The sequence below is a fragment of the Pezoporus occidentalis genome, unplaced genomic scaffold, assembly GCF_034315485.1.
Source record: "Pezoporus occidentalis ecotype Australia unplaced genomic scaffold, CSIRO_AGI_Poc_V1 ctg55, whole genome shotgun sequence".
Classification (NCBI taxonomy): Eukaryota; Metazoa; Chordata; class Aves; order Psittaciformes; family Psittacidae; genus Pezoporus; species Pezoporus occidentalis.
In genome coordinates, this window is record NW_026915888.1 from 1,403,905 (window position 1) to 1,421,159 (window position 17,255).

General features: G+C 41.6%; 1 protein-coding gene across 1 annotated transcript in view; it reads right to left on the reverse strand.

The window, feature by feature from the left end:
• Positions 1 to 10,077, reverse strand: part of SPOCK1 (SPARC (osteonectin), cwcv and kazal like domains proteoglycan 1) — a 287,946-nt gene extending 277,869 nt beyond the window's left edge. The window contains exons 1-2 of the mRNA XM_062638044.1: positions 9,908 to 10,077; positions 9,454 to 9,621 (exon numbers count right to left, since the gene is read on the reverse strand). Of these exons, the coding sequence (XP_062494028.1) occupies positions 9,454 to 9,621 (168 nt within the window). The 5' untranslated portion in view covers positions 9,908 to 10,077. The remainder of the gene's footprint in view (positions 1 to 9,453; positions 9,622 to 9,907) is intronic.
• Positions 10,078 to 17,255: the final 7,178 nt, after the last annotated feature.

Sequence of the window (17,255 nt, forward strand, 5' to 3'; positions counted from 1 at the left end):
AGCTAAAAAGCACATACAAACTATTCACAGAATATGCTGTGCAGTTTCACACGGAATTTGTATACACAGCTGGATTTCCTGACTAGGCAGTTTATAGAATCATAGAATAGTTAAGGTTGGAAAGGACCTTAAGATCACCCAGTTCCAACCTCCCTGCCATGGGCAGGGACACCTCATACTAAACCATGCCACCCAAGGCCTCATCCAACCTGGTCTTGAACACTGCCAGGGATGGAGCATTCACAGCCTCCCTGGGCAACCCATTCCAGTGCCTCACCACCCTCACAGGAAAGAATTTCCTCCTTAGATCCAATCTAAACTTCCCCTGTTTCAGTTTGAACCCATTACCCCTTGTCCTATCACTACAGTCCCTAACGAAGAGTCCCTCCCCAGCATCCCTATAGGCCCCTTTCAGATACTGGAAGGCTGCTCTGAGGTCTCCACGCAGCCTTCTCTTCTCCAGGCTGAACAGCCCCAACTTTCTCAGCCTGTCTTCATATGGGAGGTGCTCCAGTCCCCTGATCATCCTTGTGGCCTCCTCTGGACTTGTTCCAACACTTCCATGTCCTTTTTATGTTGAGGACACCAGAACTGCACACAGTACTCCAAGTGAGGTCTCACAAGAGCAGAGTAAAGGGGCAGGATCACCTCCTTCGACCTGCTGGTCACGCTCCTTTGGATGCAGCCCAGGATACGGTTGGCTTTCTGGGCTGCGAGTGCACACTGCATAGACAGACAAGTGCCACTGCCTCTATCAATCCCAGTGCCAGTCAGAATTCAACTGTATGCCGTGATCTATTGAAACCTTTTTTCAAAAACCAATCTGAATATAGTTACTGTAACCGTAATTTTTAATAAAGTATTTTTCTATCTGCCCAGGAGAAAGCAATCAGTGAAGTGGATTTATGACATCAAGTTCATTAAGAGGACAGCTACGATCACAGAATTAATTGATGCCCTTTATACCCATTTAATGAGAATGATTTTCTGTTAGCCTGGATTACAAACCAAACTATAGAAGTGACACATAAAGACCAATCAACTCCCTGCCAAAACCTCCATTCAGTAGCTTAGTAATTTATCTGTAAAGTGAATTTTGAATCTTATCTTGGCCTTTAAATGCATTAGAAGTTAGATGTTCAGTCCAAATGCATTTAGCTGCCAACCCACAGCAGAAAATCCACCAATGATAACTGCTGGAGTTACCTGCCCGATGACAGACTAACACAGAGTTACAACTTGGTAAACTGGCAGGAATAAGCCCCTATGCAAAGCTGGCACTGAGTTAAATGTCAGAAGTACAGAAATCCACACTTAAGGCAGCAGCATTACCTTAACTTTGTTCTGTTCCAACTCTGCTTTGTTGTTTTGCTTGAAATCTGTAACATGTACTTTGTAGATGTTTGATTTTCAGATAGTTTGATGGAGCTGGCCAGACACCTGACCCTTCAGCCTTTTCCAATTACACAGTGTCCTCCAAAAGCCAAAGAGAGCTGTTTAATTTAACTGTTCTTTCATGTATAGTTGTTCTTTGTCTAAGAGAACAGGAAGATGAGGAATATGAGAATCAAACTCAGGCCTCACAAAGGTCTTTGAGAATTTGGTCATGAGCTTCAACATAACCAAGACTTCACTACAGCTTTTAGAGTAATCTCATTTTTGGTTACACAGGGAAAGACATAATCAAACATCTGTTTATTCAAGGGCTGCTATCTAAAAGAAAAGAGTTTTCATATCCTAGATGTAATATTTGACCTCCATTTCCCTTATTAAGTCCTAGCTGCTGAAAAAGCAGCTCAGTTGCCTGACCCCCATTTCAGACAGTCTCATATTTTATCCTCAAAAAATGCACACATTGTTGAAGACTGAAATGGGCTGAAACTATAGATTTCTAGCCTCCTGGTTAAAACCATCAGTGTAGAGCAAACAGCTAAATATCTGAAACAAAAAAGAAGGGCAATAAGCTCCCTGATGTTCAAAACACAGTATCATAACTAAGCTTTCCCTTTTGGTACTTGAGAATAACAAGCCTGATTTTCTTAACCCTAAGCCTAGGCAATTTACCTGAAACAAATCTGATATTATTTACCCATGGAAACTTGAGCCTGATAACAGTTGTTACAAACACATCCAAACTCAGCCTCCGCAGACTATTTTTAACCCACCCATTTTCTATCACACCGGCATGGTTTGACATGACACATGGCTCATTTGTGAAGGGCTTTTTTCCCTCCTTTTTGCTTTTAAAAGAGTGAGTTTTGATAAATATATAACCAAAAGCTATCCCACTACTGTGTGCCAGGTCTTGATTTGCTGGGCTTTTTCTGCTCCTCCTCTCCCCCCAGGCACTGACACTGCAATACATCAAAACTTGCTCTTCTACTATTTTTATTCTTTTAACCACTGATCGAGAAACAAAATATTTCTCTTTTGTCCTTGCAAAGGTGCAGCATGCTCTTCACATCATTGTATTTCCTATAATTCCCATTGCAATTCTTAAAACATACATTCCCCATCCAGAAAAGTAACAGAAGACTCGCTTCCCAGGAATCTGACAAAATTACAGATTAAATTTGTAATAAAGTGAGCCCCTACAGACAACAAATTCTATAAAACAGTGGGGTAGGGAAACAGTAAAATATAGGAATAGTTACTTAAAAAAAAAAAAACAAAACTATAAAACATCTTAATGAAAACTTTATCATGGATATTATTTGTGACTGCAGTCTACAGAAAGTGAGGAAAATATTCAAGTTGTTATTTGAAACATGAAATACAGAAACTACACACTGGTTTTGGGTGACCTATTTAGCTTTGGAGTCTTGGGTAATTCCTAGGGAACCTGGATAAGTGTCAGTTAATTACAAAAAGCTGGCCCTCTGTACCTTCCAAGTTAATTATTCTGACATAAATGCCATTACTTTTCCCCTTGTCCACTGCAGAAGGAAAGTGTGAACTTTGAGAAGGGCATTTTTAATAAGCATATCTGTTTGGAAGAAAATGATAATGAGTTACACATGCACAATCTTATGTTCTGCTATTCTTTCAAACTTCACTCAAATACATCTCAGCTCTACTTTTCAATCACGTTTATATGCCAGCCTTGTCCCTCTGTTGAGTAAGAACTGGAGTAAGAGACAACCTACGCCAAGAGTGTCTGGGTAGTTATAAATCACATTTCAACTCTGTTGTACTTCTGTCCACTAGAATCCATACACACTATCTTCACCTTCAATTAAACCTCAAGGTGGGCTTGGAATGATAAATCTCATGAGAAATAAGCCTGAGGTGCCTGTGTTCCATCACATAACCCCACCACTTTGCTGAGTGTATCCATTACCCAGCAAATAGGTGTTGAAGTGCACTGCAATCTTCTTCACTGCTACATAATTAGCAGGGCCTGAATGGTTTCTCAAGGAATGTACGTATTGAATGTGCTTATTACTGAATCACAGAAAAACCTGCACTTAGGTTCGAAGTGAAGAAAGTAGAAAATGTGATGTTCTGGTAATAAATTGTTAGCAGAAAAATATTTCATTCCACCTGCAGACCTAAATACAACATAGAAAAATAAAATGCAATCCCAAACGATGATCTAGCATATCAGGTGGTATCTGGTGGTCTTTGGCAGCAAGAGCACATTGAAGGCAGGTATAATAGGAAAGAGACAGCAGAAGGAACATAGTCTATATAAATGAACTGTTAGCTCAAAAATCCCAAAGGATCAGAGGATCCTTGGGTATCACAGGTCAGGTTCCACCACTCTAGAAGCTGTATGGGTAGGCAGCAAGACAACCATCTGCAAGGGGCTTCAAACTTAATGAACAGACACAAGTGATACAAGCCTGCAGAGCCTCTAGAATCAACAAATCCAGGTTATTTCATTACAGTTTACTATATCATGACCTTTTTTGTTAAAATACAAGCTACATATTGAAACTGAAGTGCTCATTAAGATAAGTTTTTAAAACGTAACTATGGGTGGACTAATATTTTTGTCAAAAATTATCTACTTATTTCTTTACCTCAGCTTCACACTAAGCAGATTTTGCTGTACCTCTCTTCTGAAGCAAATCTACTCTTATGCAATTAGCTTTGACAAGTAACCTAATATAGCGTATTATTTTAAAACAAGCTCTTTTCCCCTGTGATGCTGGAAGGCCTTTGTTTCACCAACTCCAGAAAATTTCTTTCTTGAATTTCAGTAATCCAAAGTGCTCATAACATTTGTAATTAAGTATTCTCTCCTATAAATTGTACAATTTTATGTCCTCAACAGAAGCAGAAATCTTTCATTTTATACACTCCTACAATATATTTGCTCTCCTCAGAGTAGCATTACTTTCATTACTTAGAATAACTCTGCAAATCAATGAAAGTACACAGGTTTTCCTTCTCATCTATTTCAAGCTGAGCTGTCAGGACCCAGAATAAATTCATGTTAGCTCTCAATTCCATGACCTTCTACTTTGTACTTCTAAATTTCATTTCATTTCTATTACTTGAGTTCCCAAGGTCTTCCAATTCTGCCTGCTTGGTATTCCAACCCTTCTCAGTGCTGGTCATGTTTTCCAACATTCTGTTATCAAGTTTCACTACCACATTTCCAATTTAGGGCTAAACAAATCAGACAAAGGTAAGCACAACAGGGAAAGCAGTGAAGAAGTGTGAAGAGCCAGCCCAAAATCCAACAATCCATCAGTGACAGGGCTAAGAGCTGGGGGACCTGTATTGTTCCAGGCTTGCATTTGCTTTACCACCTCATTCTGCGCTTCAGAGCAGGCATGAGGAGAAACTCATAGGCTCAGAAAGGTGATGTGCATAAATAACTGACAAAATTGTCTCTTCAGTGGATTGTATCGGTGGATGGTAACCTATGACCTCCCTGAGAAATCTGGTATCTAATGTAATCTCCTTTATATATAACTATTCACAATGCTGATAGTTATATATCTATAGTTATATAGAGATAGATAGCTGTATATATCCACAATATATATATTTTTATATATATAATTATATATATTTATATCTGTATAGATAGATAATTATATATATCTATCCACAATAAATTCTGAGAAACATAGACACACAGATGATGACATTTCATGCCTTGCTTCTTAGACATGCACAGTCTCAGTGCATCTCCAGGCATATAACACATGGTGGTTTTAACATGATAGCCTGGACTGAAACTCTTTAAGCAATAAAATTTAGAGAAACAGCTTAGTTAATGCTCAGAATGTGGTCTGGCAGCCTGCCATGCATGAGCATCACTGAAACCAGAGTTCATGCCAAGATTCTTAGCTTTCAACTTCACAGAAATTCCTTCTATAGTTTATACTAGATATCGTCCAAGTTCATTTAACTTTTTTCCTTCCTTTGTGCAGTTTAATTCAAAGCTAGTTGAACTTACTACCTTTTTATAGATAAGCATTAATAATATAATAGTTATAAGTCCAAGTAGAAGTAATAGAATTAGTCTGTTCATATAATTTTGATTAAAGACAGGCCTAGCACTAAGAGGACACTTATTCCATGTCTCCTGTGCCAAACCTCTGTGAACACAACGATAAGCTGCTCTGTGACCTATTACAATTACCTGTATGGCTACTCACATAATAAGTGTTTTCTGAGACTTATAGGAATTCACTTCACATTGAGGAGTCAAATTTGTGCTGAAGATCCTCTTAAGCCAAAGAATCTTTCTCAACAGATTTGACTGAAAGATCAAGGCCTTAATATTTGTGCTCATGATATCAAAAGGTCTAATTTGATCCTCATATCCCTGATGTCTGCTTTCCCAAGCCTGAAATCTGTGCAAAGGAAATAGCTGCAGGTCCTTCCAACCTTGCCTATTTTTCCTCCTTTTCTAGCAATTACTATACTGAATTAGACACTTACTAAACTAGACCTAGTCAGTTACTCAAGTAAATAGCAAGCCACATTCCGCAATAATACTGAATTAGGTGAATAATACAGTTCGGAGGAAGAGAAATACCATTCTCCCTAGCTATAAAATAGGAATTAAGGCAGAGCTAGGATTTTGTCAATGGTCACATAGAAAGTCCATGGCAGACAAGGAAAACAGGGCAGAAGACAGACAGGAATATTGAGTTCAGATGGCACTGAAAGCCTGTTAATACATTAGACATTTAGACCATCATTGATACTAGACAGCACACAAGATTTTCAACAGCATGTGCTTCACAACAGATCAGTCACATTGGTCTCAACATACTTTTACAGGCTCTGGTGTTTTTAAAAACAGAGCACTTGAACATTCTACAAATTGTATCCCAATCATGTAAAAAGACTGTATTGTAAAGTATTGTTTCAAACAGATCTCTCGAGGCCTTTTGGAAGTGTTGACAGGTCATCATTTCACACTATGAAATTCAGAGACTTAAAAATTTAGCCTGATTATGTGGATGTAATGCAGACATCCAATGAGGTGTACTTCTGTGCTCTCTTTTCCCAGAAAAGTAATGACTGCTGGGCCATTAAGTGCAACTACCATGCTGTCTTCACCCAAAAGAAATATGGGTCATAGTAAAAAAAAAAAAAAAGATCAATAGCTGTCTTCTCAAATGAGGCCATGTTGGACCACAGCTCAAGAAGGCTGGCCAACCAATTGATTTTGAACAGAAGAACTGAAAAAGTTCAGAGAAGACCAATTTAAAATTTTTTATTCAATTATATTTCATCTGTAAAATAATTATCAAGTACTGCAACGTTATGACAAATTTATAGGCACATGTTTATGCTGCATGCAAATAGAGTTTAAAGTCACCACATCCAAACGAGTCAAATCTCAGCTCCGTATGCACAAGTGTTTCTTCTACTGTACATAAAGACACAGTTATGTAAATATTTGTGCAATTTTATTTATATAATACAGCAACAATTCAGAAAGCTACTGAAGGTAATCATGATAATGACTGCAACCTTGCTTTTGCTGATTTACAGGGTATGAACTAAGCCACCTGCTCTGCAGTAGCTGTAGTGTCAGACCCCAGAAGGATTTAACTGAAACATTACTTCTATACCCCAGGCTCCTGTGCAAAGCCTGTATCAAGAGCCTCATCTAGTAACAATGTCTGGTATGTATAGCTACAGTTTGGGAACTAAGGGAAGATGGGAAGAGAGTTTCCCTGCAATTCAACAATTATGAATGAAATGCTAGTCTATCTACCCCATACACACCAGTTAATGCTATTATGCTGCATTTCATCAGGCAGTCTTTTAACAATCTATCTCCAACAACATAGCCATGAAGCAAGGACCAATTTTCTTCTAATGGCATGCAAGAAGGGTGCTGTCTCTGTTACACCTATTACCTTGGCAGCAGCTCTACCCATGCATGTCATCATCTGTGGACACAGAACCTCTCAGAAGATTATGATACAATAAATTACTTTGGTTGAAGGCAAGTTATTATGAGCTTAATTACATGTGCAAGCTTTTTATACCTTCACTTTGGAAAAAGCTTAGCAGGAGTTTATTGGTAGTCTCTGTTAATTTCCCCCATAAAATATTTAATGGACAATCATATGCATTGGTAGCATGCTAGCTTTAAAGTAATTAAATAGAACCATAAAGATGGCTGGGTAGAAAGATACCTAAACATGAACTTTATACCATTTGCTTTTGCTCATCAGAGAACTGGTTAAGAGATCTGGGGGGTTCTTTACTGCAGAAAGGATGATTTTATGAGGAAAAAGTTTTGAGGCTTTACAGTTTTGGTTAGCATTTTCAGAAAGCCTAAAAAAAAGCATTTTCAGTTCTGAAACATTAAAACATGACAGAGGAAATCTTCACAAACATCTTCCACAGGAAGAGGAACCATTTCTCTGACAATTGCACTTGGGAGATTGGGGGAAGAGAATGAGAAACTGCAAGGCCTCCAGGTTTCAAAAAAGAACTTTAAGCTCAATAAGAGAGATTAATACAAGTCCTTAGTTTGAAAGAAGACTATTGAAGATGTCCCTTGCTATACATTTATCCCTTGCCATAAATCTGTCCCTAGTTAAAAGTGTTTTCAGATTGTCAGGCCTTCATTCAATGCACCATTTTCAAGTGCTGCTGAATTCAAGTTGTACATAGAAATTAACAAGTAAAATCCTTAACCTGCACTCCTCAGGAGTCTAAACCAGATATTGACAGAGATTCCCTTGCTACCTCCTAAAAATCTATGAAACCATATTAATTGTAAAATCCCCTTAATAAAATAGTAGTTACTGTACAAGCACAAGCTTTTCCAGATATCTATTATATGAGAACTTCAGCCACCCCAGTAGGTAGATGTCATCTCAGTGACTGCACAGAAATATACATTCTGATGTATCTGTTGATACCATTCTTAAGGCCCTACTTTGTTACACTGAGATTGAAAGCAGCATGATTTCTCAGACACAGAGATGACTACAGCTAGAGAAAAATAGAGAATAAGCTAGGCAGAGATAGGTCACATTTAACTGTAATACTCTGACTTCTTTGCAAGGCAAGATACACTGTTTACACCACAGAAACAAACGCGTAACACCAGAGCTTCCTAAACATACGAATTCTCACAGAGTAGCACCAGGACTGCTGACCAGCTCTACTCTGCTTTCCCACTGTCACACTGCAGCCACAGCGCACAAACCCCATGCAATAAAGAACACTTAACCTCCGTATGCTCATGATTAATGTTAACAGCAACGATTCCTTCACTCAGTCTTCGGCAGACCGAAGCAGGGTTTTCTATCTGCGCTCTAAGACAAGCTTTTCAACATACAGACAACACACGCCTCACCAGGAGCACCGTAAATGTTACATTTACCATGAGCATTGCATTTCCTTTCCCCCGCTCCCTGTCTTAATGTACACAACTGTATTTAAACTAGAGGAATTCAAGAATTCATTTTAAGCCTCATTGGTCTGCTTTGTACAGATATAAGTCGTAACACATCTTGAAGAGACCCCTGTTTTCCAGGCTATAAAAAAAACCGAGTCAAAGCACTGCTTCCTCCAACCCTATACCAAAGATCTCCATGAGCAGAATTGACAATAAAATGTTTTCCACCAGATTTGCAGGCAAAAGGAGCTTCCCTGTTTACCACCTTGTGGCCTGAAGTGGTAACTATTCCTTTCTTACACACATACCGCTTCATCATTTTACATTTAAGTGCCTTCTTTAGCAGCAAGCACAGAAACTTCACTCAAAGTTCCTCCTCAAAGGAGGCCATATGCTCTCAGTGAGACTGACACGAGCCCGAACTGCCCCAGTCCATGGGGTAATCGAGAACGTCTGGCTTCCAAACAGTTCTGAACATTCCCCATACAAGCACCAACCGGTTGCCGAAGCCGCAGTCCTCTACCCACCGCTTCTAAAAGCCAGCAGCCACCCATTGAAACGATGCTGCGCCCAAACGAAACGAACAAGAAGCATGCTGTAAACGAAGTACTTACATCCCTGAATTTGTTCCAGTACTTGTCTCTATCATACTGCGAAACGGTGCTCAGCCATTTGTCGTTGTCCAGGAAATTGCCATGATTGCTGCTACTCGTGATGATTTCAGGATGCCGGCTCTCCACTTGCAGGAAGCACCAGGCAGCGATCACCAGCACCCCCGACATCTGCAAGGAGAGGAGCGGAGCGGGCAGGGAAGTTCAGAGCGGACTCAAGCTCAGGCTCGTCTCCCCTCACGACCCTCGCCAACTTCTGCCTGCGGAGCTGCCCAGACCCGCCCAGCCTGGAGGGGCGGGAGCAGCAACACCGGTACAACAATAAAGGTAAAACCGGTCACCTGCGGCCAGGCAGAAACCAGGCAGGGGCAAACAGCGCTGTGAATCCTCAGCGCAGCCTCCCGCCCAGCGCTGCCGGCGCGAAGTTTGGCTGCGAGGGCGGAGAAGAAGCCCTTACCTCCAGGCAGTGCCACCGGCCGCGGCTGCGAGCACCGTGCGCTCCTCTTCTTCCTCCTTCCCGTCTTTTGTGCGGGTCGGAGCGGCACCGAACCCCGCGGAGGCTCCTTCAGCGGCTCCGGCGGTACCGCGCGTGTGTGCGCGGCGAGGCGGGCGGGCGGCAGCGGCCGAGGTCTGGCTCCATCTACCTGCGGCGCTGAGGCAGCGCAGGGGCGGAGCGCGCTCGAGCGCCCGCCTGAGGGAGAGGCGGCTGTAACGGTCGCTCTAACGGTCACCCTAACGGTCACTCTAACGGTCGCTCTAACGGTCACTCACGGTCGCTCTAAAGGTCACGCTAACGGTCAATCTAACGGTCACTCTAACGGTCGCTCTAACGGTCATCCTAACGGTCACTCACGGTCGCTCTAAAGGTCACTCTAACGGTCGCCCTAACGGTCACTCTAACGGTCAATCTAACGGTCGCTGTGTGAGCTGAAGGGGCCGCGGGGCCGGGGCACGTTGTGTGTCTGTGAGGAAGGGTGGGATCGCCCCTTCGGAGAGGGGGCTTCGCTACTGCTGCAGCCTGACGAGTTACGGAGCTGTAAAACTGGCTATAAAAACGTGAAAACAGCAACAAATGTCAGCTTTTATAAGCCCTGGGAGGACGTAGAATCAGAGAATCACAGCATTGTTTGGGTTAGAAGGGACCTTAAAGCTCATCAGTTCCCACCCCTGCCATGGGCAGGGACACCTCACACTAAACCACGCCACCCAAGGCGTGTCCAACCTGGCCTTGAACACTGTCAGGGATGGGGCAGCCACAGCTTCTCTGGGCACCCTGTGCCAGCACCTCAGCACCCTCGCAATAAAGATGTTTTTCCTAATATCTAATCTAAATCTGCTTTTTGTCAGTTAAACACCATTTCCCATTGTCCTATCACTGCCTGCCCTTGCCAAAAGCTCCTCTCCAGATTCCTTGTTGGCCCCTTTTGGCACTGGAAACTACCCAATAATATGACTGCCTTGAGTCAATGGTTTTACTATTTACAAAAGTAACGACATTCCAAAGGCTCAGAAGTCATCCCAGGTTTCGTTATTCCATTTGACAAGGAGGCCTCCTCCCTTGGCCAACCCATCCCATGCCATGGAGGGGTTTCTGCCCCATGAAGTAAGGCACTGCCCAGGCCAGCTGAGGGGTGCCAGGGAAAGACATCTTCCATTTTAAAAACAGGAAGGAGGCAGATGAGGGGAGCTACATAGAGCCATAGAATAGTTAGGGTTGGAAAGGACCTTAAGATCATCCAGTTCCAACCCCCCTGCCATGGGCAGGGACACCTCACACTAAATACTGGTCTGGGAATGAGGGGGAAAGGAGGAGATGTTCTCCAGTGAGAAAGGGGAAGATCTCCATTGTCAACTGAGGAGGGGGGAAACAGGGCTGGGCAATTTCACACACCACGTTTTCCAGACAGACACATCAGATATTCCTTTAGTAACATAGAAAAGGGTCATGTTTATTCAGTTTTTACTGCAGTATCTGAGCACTGAACTCAATATACAGTTCTGCTCCTAGATCTGATTTTAATCCTAAATACTGCATAACCACATAAAAGCCTCTGGGACTGGAGAAAGCAATGAGGTTCTATTAATTTTGATAGCAGAGAACGAGCACATTTGTACGTAAGCATCCCACATTGTTTTCTCTACTTGGTGTGCATAGAATCTAATGAAAGCTACATGCCAACAGGAAGGCAAACTATAACCCAATAAAAGCAACAAATAGAAGAAATCCAAACCAAAGCCCTGCAGATTTGGATGTAAATCCAGATCCAAATGCCCTGTTCCATCTTCCCTTCTGTACTGGGTTGTACCATTCTTCTGGTGGTGGTCCAGGGTAGTTATGCCTCTCAAATACCTCTCAGTTGTGCACGGATGTTTCTATGAAACTGTTAGCTTCAGTGACAAATAAGGTTTCTTTAACTTCTGCCTGTCAGGGTGAGTGAACACAAGCTTCCTCCTTTCTTACTTAGATTAACAGAGTACTGTGCAGTTTATTCTGTATGGGCCTTTTCTGTAAGGCTTTTAACAACAGAGAATTTGTCTTCTCCGCACAGGCATTAAAGATCTTGCACCATCTTCAATCTCACAGTGAAGAGATTTCCCTTGTGATCTTACAGAAATCTATTGCCATTCAGCAGTATGCAGCTTCATTTGACTCATGTGTTTCACCCCAGACATTGCTGCCTTTCAGCACAGCCACATACAAACCACGTTACCTGCTAAATTTGGGAGGGGTTTTATGCACAAGGAACTACATCAGTGCTGCTGCTTTTGCATAGAGGCACTGATACTTTCTCAATCCCACTGGAGGTCAGACAAATTTAATCCCCCCTTGACCATTCAACTCATGAATTGCCAGGCCAGGCTGGCAAAAAGCAGCAGAACACGGTTTCCCCCAAACCCCATAAGAGTTCTACCCATTACATATGCATAGCAGCAGTTAGTTCATCCCTGTGAAACACACTTATTAGCACAATAAACCAGGTTCAGTCCTTCAGTGGCTTCAGTAGACTTCGTTCAGGGTGAAGCAGGCTGATACGCTTGCCAGTCAAAGACCCTAATGATAACAGAAACATTGTATGTAAAGTGACTAATTACATTTTTACTTGTAGCATATTTGTGTCAGAAATGTGTCTTCATTTATTTAATTACTTCATAATCCCATATTCAACACATGGCTAATCTTTCTTGATCCAGTAAAACACAGGCTTCTCTTTCTTGATCCAGTAAAACACAGGCTTCTTGTTTAATCCTGATAGCGATCTCCATCACCTCCGCACTGTTTATCACCCGTGACTAGAATTGAAACACCCTTGTCGGCTGTTTTTTTTAAATCTCTGGACAGTGCTAAATTGCCTCTAATTCTGATCCAAGAATATAATATTAGAGATCTCTCTGTAGTGGATGACTCAACTATTTGATATTTTGGATATAAAAGGCTCCTTTGTTCCAAGTTAGAACAATGACTGAAGAGCTAAAACCCACTTTTCTTATGTGTGCCTGCAGCTGTAAAAGGTGCCACGGTATTGATTTTGGATATTACTTGATAATTCACTTCAACTGTATAAATCATTTGGTCAGAAGTTGTAATTACAGCCCAGCCAGCTTCTCCACGCTGTAGCCTGTCTGTGTTCATTCTAGAAGCAGAACCTCCTGGTGCAGAAAGCATTTTACACACACAGGAATGAAAGGCCAGATCTCCAGCTAAATTTCCCATGCAGAGGAATGTTACAGTTGTCATAATAGGTCGCTCTGGGACTTTCAGTTAACAGAAAAAGCCTTCAGCACCAGTCTTGCAGGCAACAAAACTGAAGCACATTTATCTTTCCCCCTGACCAAAACAAAGATGCCTGGAGCATCAAGTCAGCCACTCTTGTTCTCCCTAAAGCTGCACCGAGCTTGTTCCCATCATAGCCAGTAGCCAGCAGCTGTGTACCCAGCAGTGTAAGGTCAGTAGTAATAGCACATAAGCATTGTTATGTGAAGGATTTTACTTCCCCCTGGTTATACTTGGCAGTGAGAATCACTTCATGGTTGCTTCCACAGTTCTTGAGGCAGTGGCTGCAGCCTTTGTAGTAGAGCCTTGAAAATCTTCTGCAGACTTTTATTGATGGTTTTTCCCCTCCTCTTGTGAGGCACAATTCCACTGACTTCATTTTTTAATACATTCACTCAGGAAAGAAAATCTTTACAGTAACAAATGTTTAAAGTATGTTTCTGTACTTTACCATGTACCAGAGTCTTTCACTACTGGATTAGGAAAATTCAATCTTGTAATTTAACTGGATTTAAAAATATATCACTAAAAGGGTACCTGCAGTGGGACAGACCTTTATTTAAGATCCCTTTGTATCTTCCATATACTGCTGTGTCCTTTTAATAGACAGGGGGTTTATTTCCTCCAGCAATTCTCAGAACTGCAAATTCAGCTTTGTCAGCTCTGCCGGGCAATTGTGCAGAAAAAAAGCTAGTTTAACCTGTGCAATAAGTGCTTGTTGGCACATACAAAGTTCCCCAGTTATTTGTTCATTTTACAACAGACCGTAATTCCTCTTCTTTAAAAATACTACAGATACAGGTTCTGATTTGACCGCTTGATTCACCTCCGCTCCTGGCCTCTCCTCTATACAACATCCACATTTTATGACGGCAGTGCCTGGAACTTTGCAAGAATTTGCTAAATGCTTGCAAGCAGAAGCACTGTAAGTATGCCACATGGCAGGAAAACTATGGGTTTCTAGTGGCCAAAGTGGTGCCGGCTGCTGTGGAGACGTCGCAGTTGGTGCAATCCCCTGTGTTCTCATCCTTTCTGAAGCACTTAACACCAGTGTCAGTGGTTTCAGTGTAAGAGAAAAGATCCACTGACCTGGAAAGATCCTACAACATGTTCTGCTGGTGTGTATTAGTTATAATATCCCAGATTAAAGTGAATCCAAATACTAACAAGTCCTGGTCAAAGTAAAAGCTGAACACAGTTTAGGGTAGAGAGGTATAAGAAACAAAACTAAAGCAAAAGAACAGTGAAAACAATAAATAAAGTGACTTAGCACTTCCAGAAGTCAGAGGTGTATTTCAGGACTGAGCTTTTCCCACCTTGCAAAGCTATCTTGCCCACAGGTGTCTAGAAGAGAAAAATACATCAAAAAGACTTGTGTTCACATAAAGCATATAATCAAATACAAGGTTACACTTAAAATGAGGGATGAGATTCAGGCAGGTATTCATGATGTTTAACTTTTGCCTTATGAGGCTAAGCCTCAATTTCCTCTGTCATAAGGAAAAAGGAACAAGTCCCTCTGAATGATGCCGCAGAGCAGAAGCCTATCCTAGCTGCTGTGGATTGTTTTCTGAAGGATGCTGTTGACTCCAGAAAGAGCCTACAAACCAGAGACACACTAGGTAAAAGCCAGGCCTTGTGAATACTGTCCCCAGAACCTGCAGGCTAACATAAAGAAATAACTTTACTCACATGAATCAGTCTATTCAGACCAGAACATACATCAGTTTAAAGACTAAATGTTTAATGGGAAGATAATCCCTGCATATTTGACAAATGGTTTCACGTTATCTTTCTAGCGGATATGGTGATCATGACAAAAGTAATTTTATGGCATTTCACAAAATACCTTGTAAAATGGCAACCTTATTTTACAGTGGCTTTTATTGCTACTGGAACTTTTACTAGGAATTGCATCACAAAAGTCAGTTAACATAAATATTGCAGTAAAGAGCTCTCATCATTTTACACCAGTTAATTCTACAAATGCAGCCTTCATTTTCAGATGGAAAAGGTCATTAGAATTAGATTTGTCCTTAGAATTCATACTTAGCTGGGACGAAACACTGGGATGAAGTTCTGTAGCTCTGTTCAGCCTGGAAAATACTGTCCCAACAGTAGCCATTGACAAGCAGCCTTAGAGAGTCACCTTAAACCTTCCCTGTAATATATGAACAGAAACAGAGATTTGGAGATTAACATGTGGAATACTAAACGGTTTTGTTCAGTATTTACCAGAGTAAGATCCTGTTTTGAACAACTGAGATAACACAACACCGACCAATAATAAACAACACCATTTACATCAATAGTCAGAGTTCAGAAAATAAATTTGCATGGAAGAGGGAGCACCATCAATGGCTGAACTACAAAAATGAAATTTGCATTCATATAAATGTGAAAGAAGTTTCAAGTGTGTTTGTTCTTTCCCCATGTTCCCCTTTTCTTCTTGTTAAACTTCCTCAATTTTCCCCATTTTTGCTATTCTTTTTCAGTTCTCTCAGATACGATCTTATGCAGTCATTGCATTTTGAGGTCTTTATGGATCCTCATGATAATTTCTTCCATTCTTCCAAGGAAGTTGTGTATGCTTCATCCCTGGCAGTGTTCAAGGCCAGATTGGACAGAGCCTTGGGTGCCGTGGTTTAGTGTGAGGTGTCCCTGCTCATGGCAGGGGGGTTGGAACTGAATGATCTTAAGGTCCTTTCCAGCCCTAAGTATTTTCTGATTCTTCCTTCCATTTGCCATCATCTACTTACTTTACTTCAGTCTTCCCATCCCCCTTTTCCCTTGCTCATATGAACACACACTCAGATCCTTATAGAAGCAGCAGCTTTCCTGGAGATTACGGAACCAGTCTGGAAGCAGTGCTGCCTGATGGACAAAGAGTTCCAGAACATCTTGCAGCTCCAGAGGCCAGGCTTGGCACCAGCCCAGTTTCATACGGCTAACATCAGATCTGAATTTGCTGAGTAGCGTGAAAACAACAAGATCTGGGGATTTATTGGCTCTCACTAAACCTTCTTTTCATTAAAGCAAATAAAACAAAAGTATTGATGTCTGTAGATGAGGACAATAAAGATGAGCCACAGAGGAGCTGTAATGGTTTGCATACTCATAAACCTTTCTCAGCCTTTGTGCTTCAATGTTTTCCTGTGGGGGATGATGTTGGGAATGTGCTGGAATGCAATACATTCAGGTAATGTAGAGAAACAATTTTATTTCTCCCTGCTGCTACATTTTAGGCATGAAGCTTAAGCTCTCTAGAGAAGCTGATGATTCTCTTTGCCAATAACTTGAATCCTTATGGAAAACCAAATGCTATCTCACACAATCACTGAATCCCTTGAAGTCAGTGTGCATAAGATGAAGTGTTTGGGTAGGGAGGGAGGAGAAGCATTAGCTATGGCAATACCTGAAAGAGAGGTAAAAGGTGGGAGATGGGGTCACCTGATTCTCAGAGTTAGCTTCAGGCCTTGGTATACCAAAGCTGACTGACAAAAATATGACCATTGGTTCAGATCTGCTACAAGACTGCATCACTGTACCTGTCCAGCACGGTCACTGCTCAAGTACAGCAGGGGCAGACCTTGACCCAGCTCCACAGTCCTCCTGCTGTAAACGATCAGCTCAGTCTCATGTACTTCAAGTGGGTCCTCACACCAGAGACAGCAATCTATGAAGTGTGGTGGTCAGAAAATGGACAGAAGAAGAATTCCAAACTTCTTCCCCTACTTTAAGCAATTGCTGAAATGTCTATGATAAAATCAAAATAAAATAACCCCCAAACCCTCATAATCCTCTTAGGGGCAGGAATTATAAAGGAGGAAAATGCTTTACCCACAGCGAGAGTCTCTAGAAACGTGGAGAATGCAAAACTTGCCCTTGTATCAGCAGGCATGGAGACTGGCAGAAAGGAAGGCAGGCAGACAGTAGCTTTATTTCTCACAGTAAGCGATTCTGAAGTCCTCGATGTGTTTTCAGTTAGCTCTGCCCAAATTTGAAAGTGTTTTAAAGGAATGTAAGTATTACT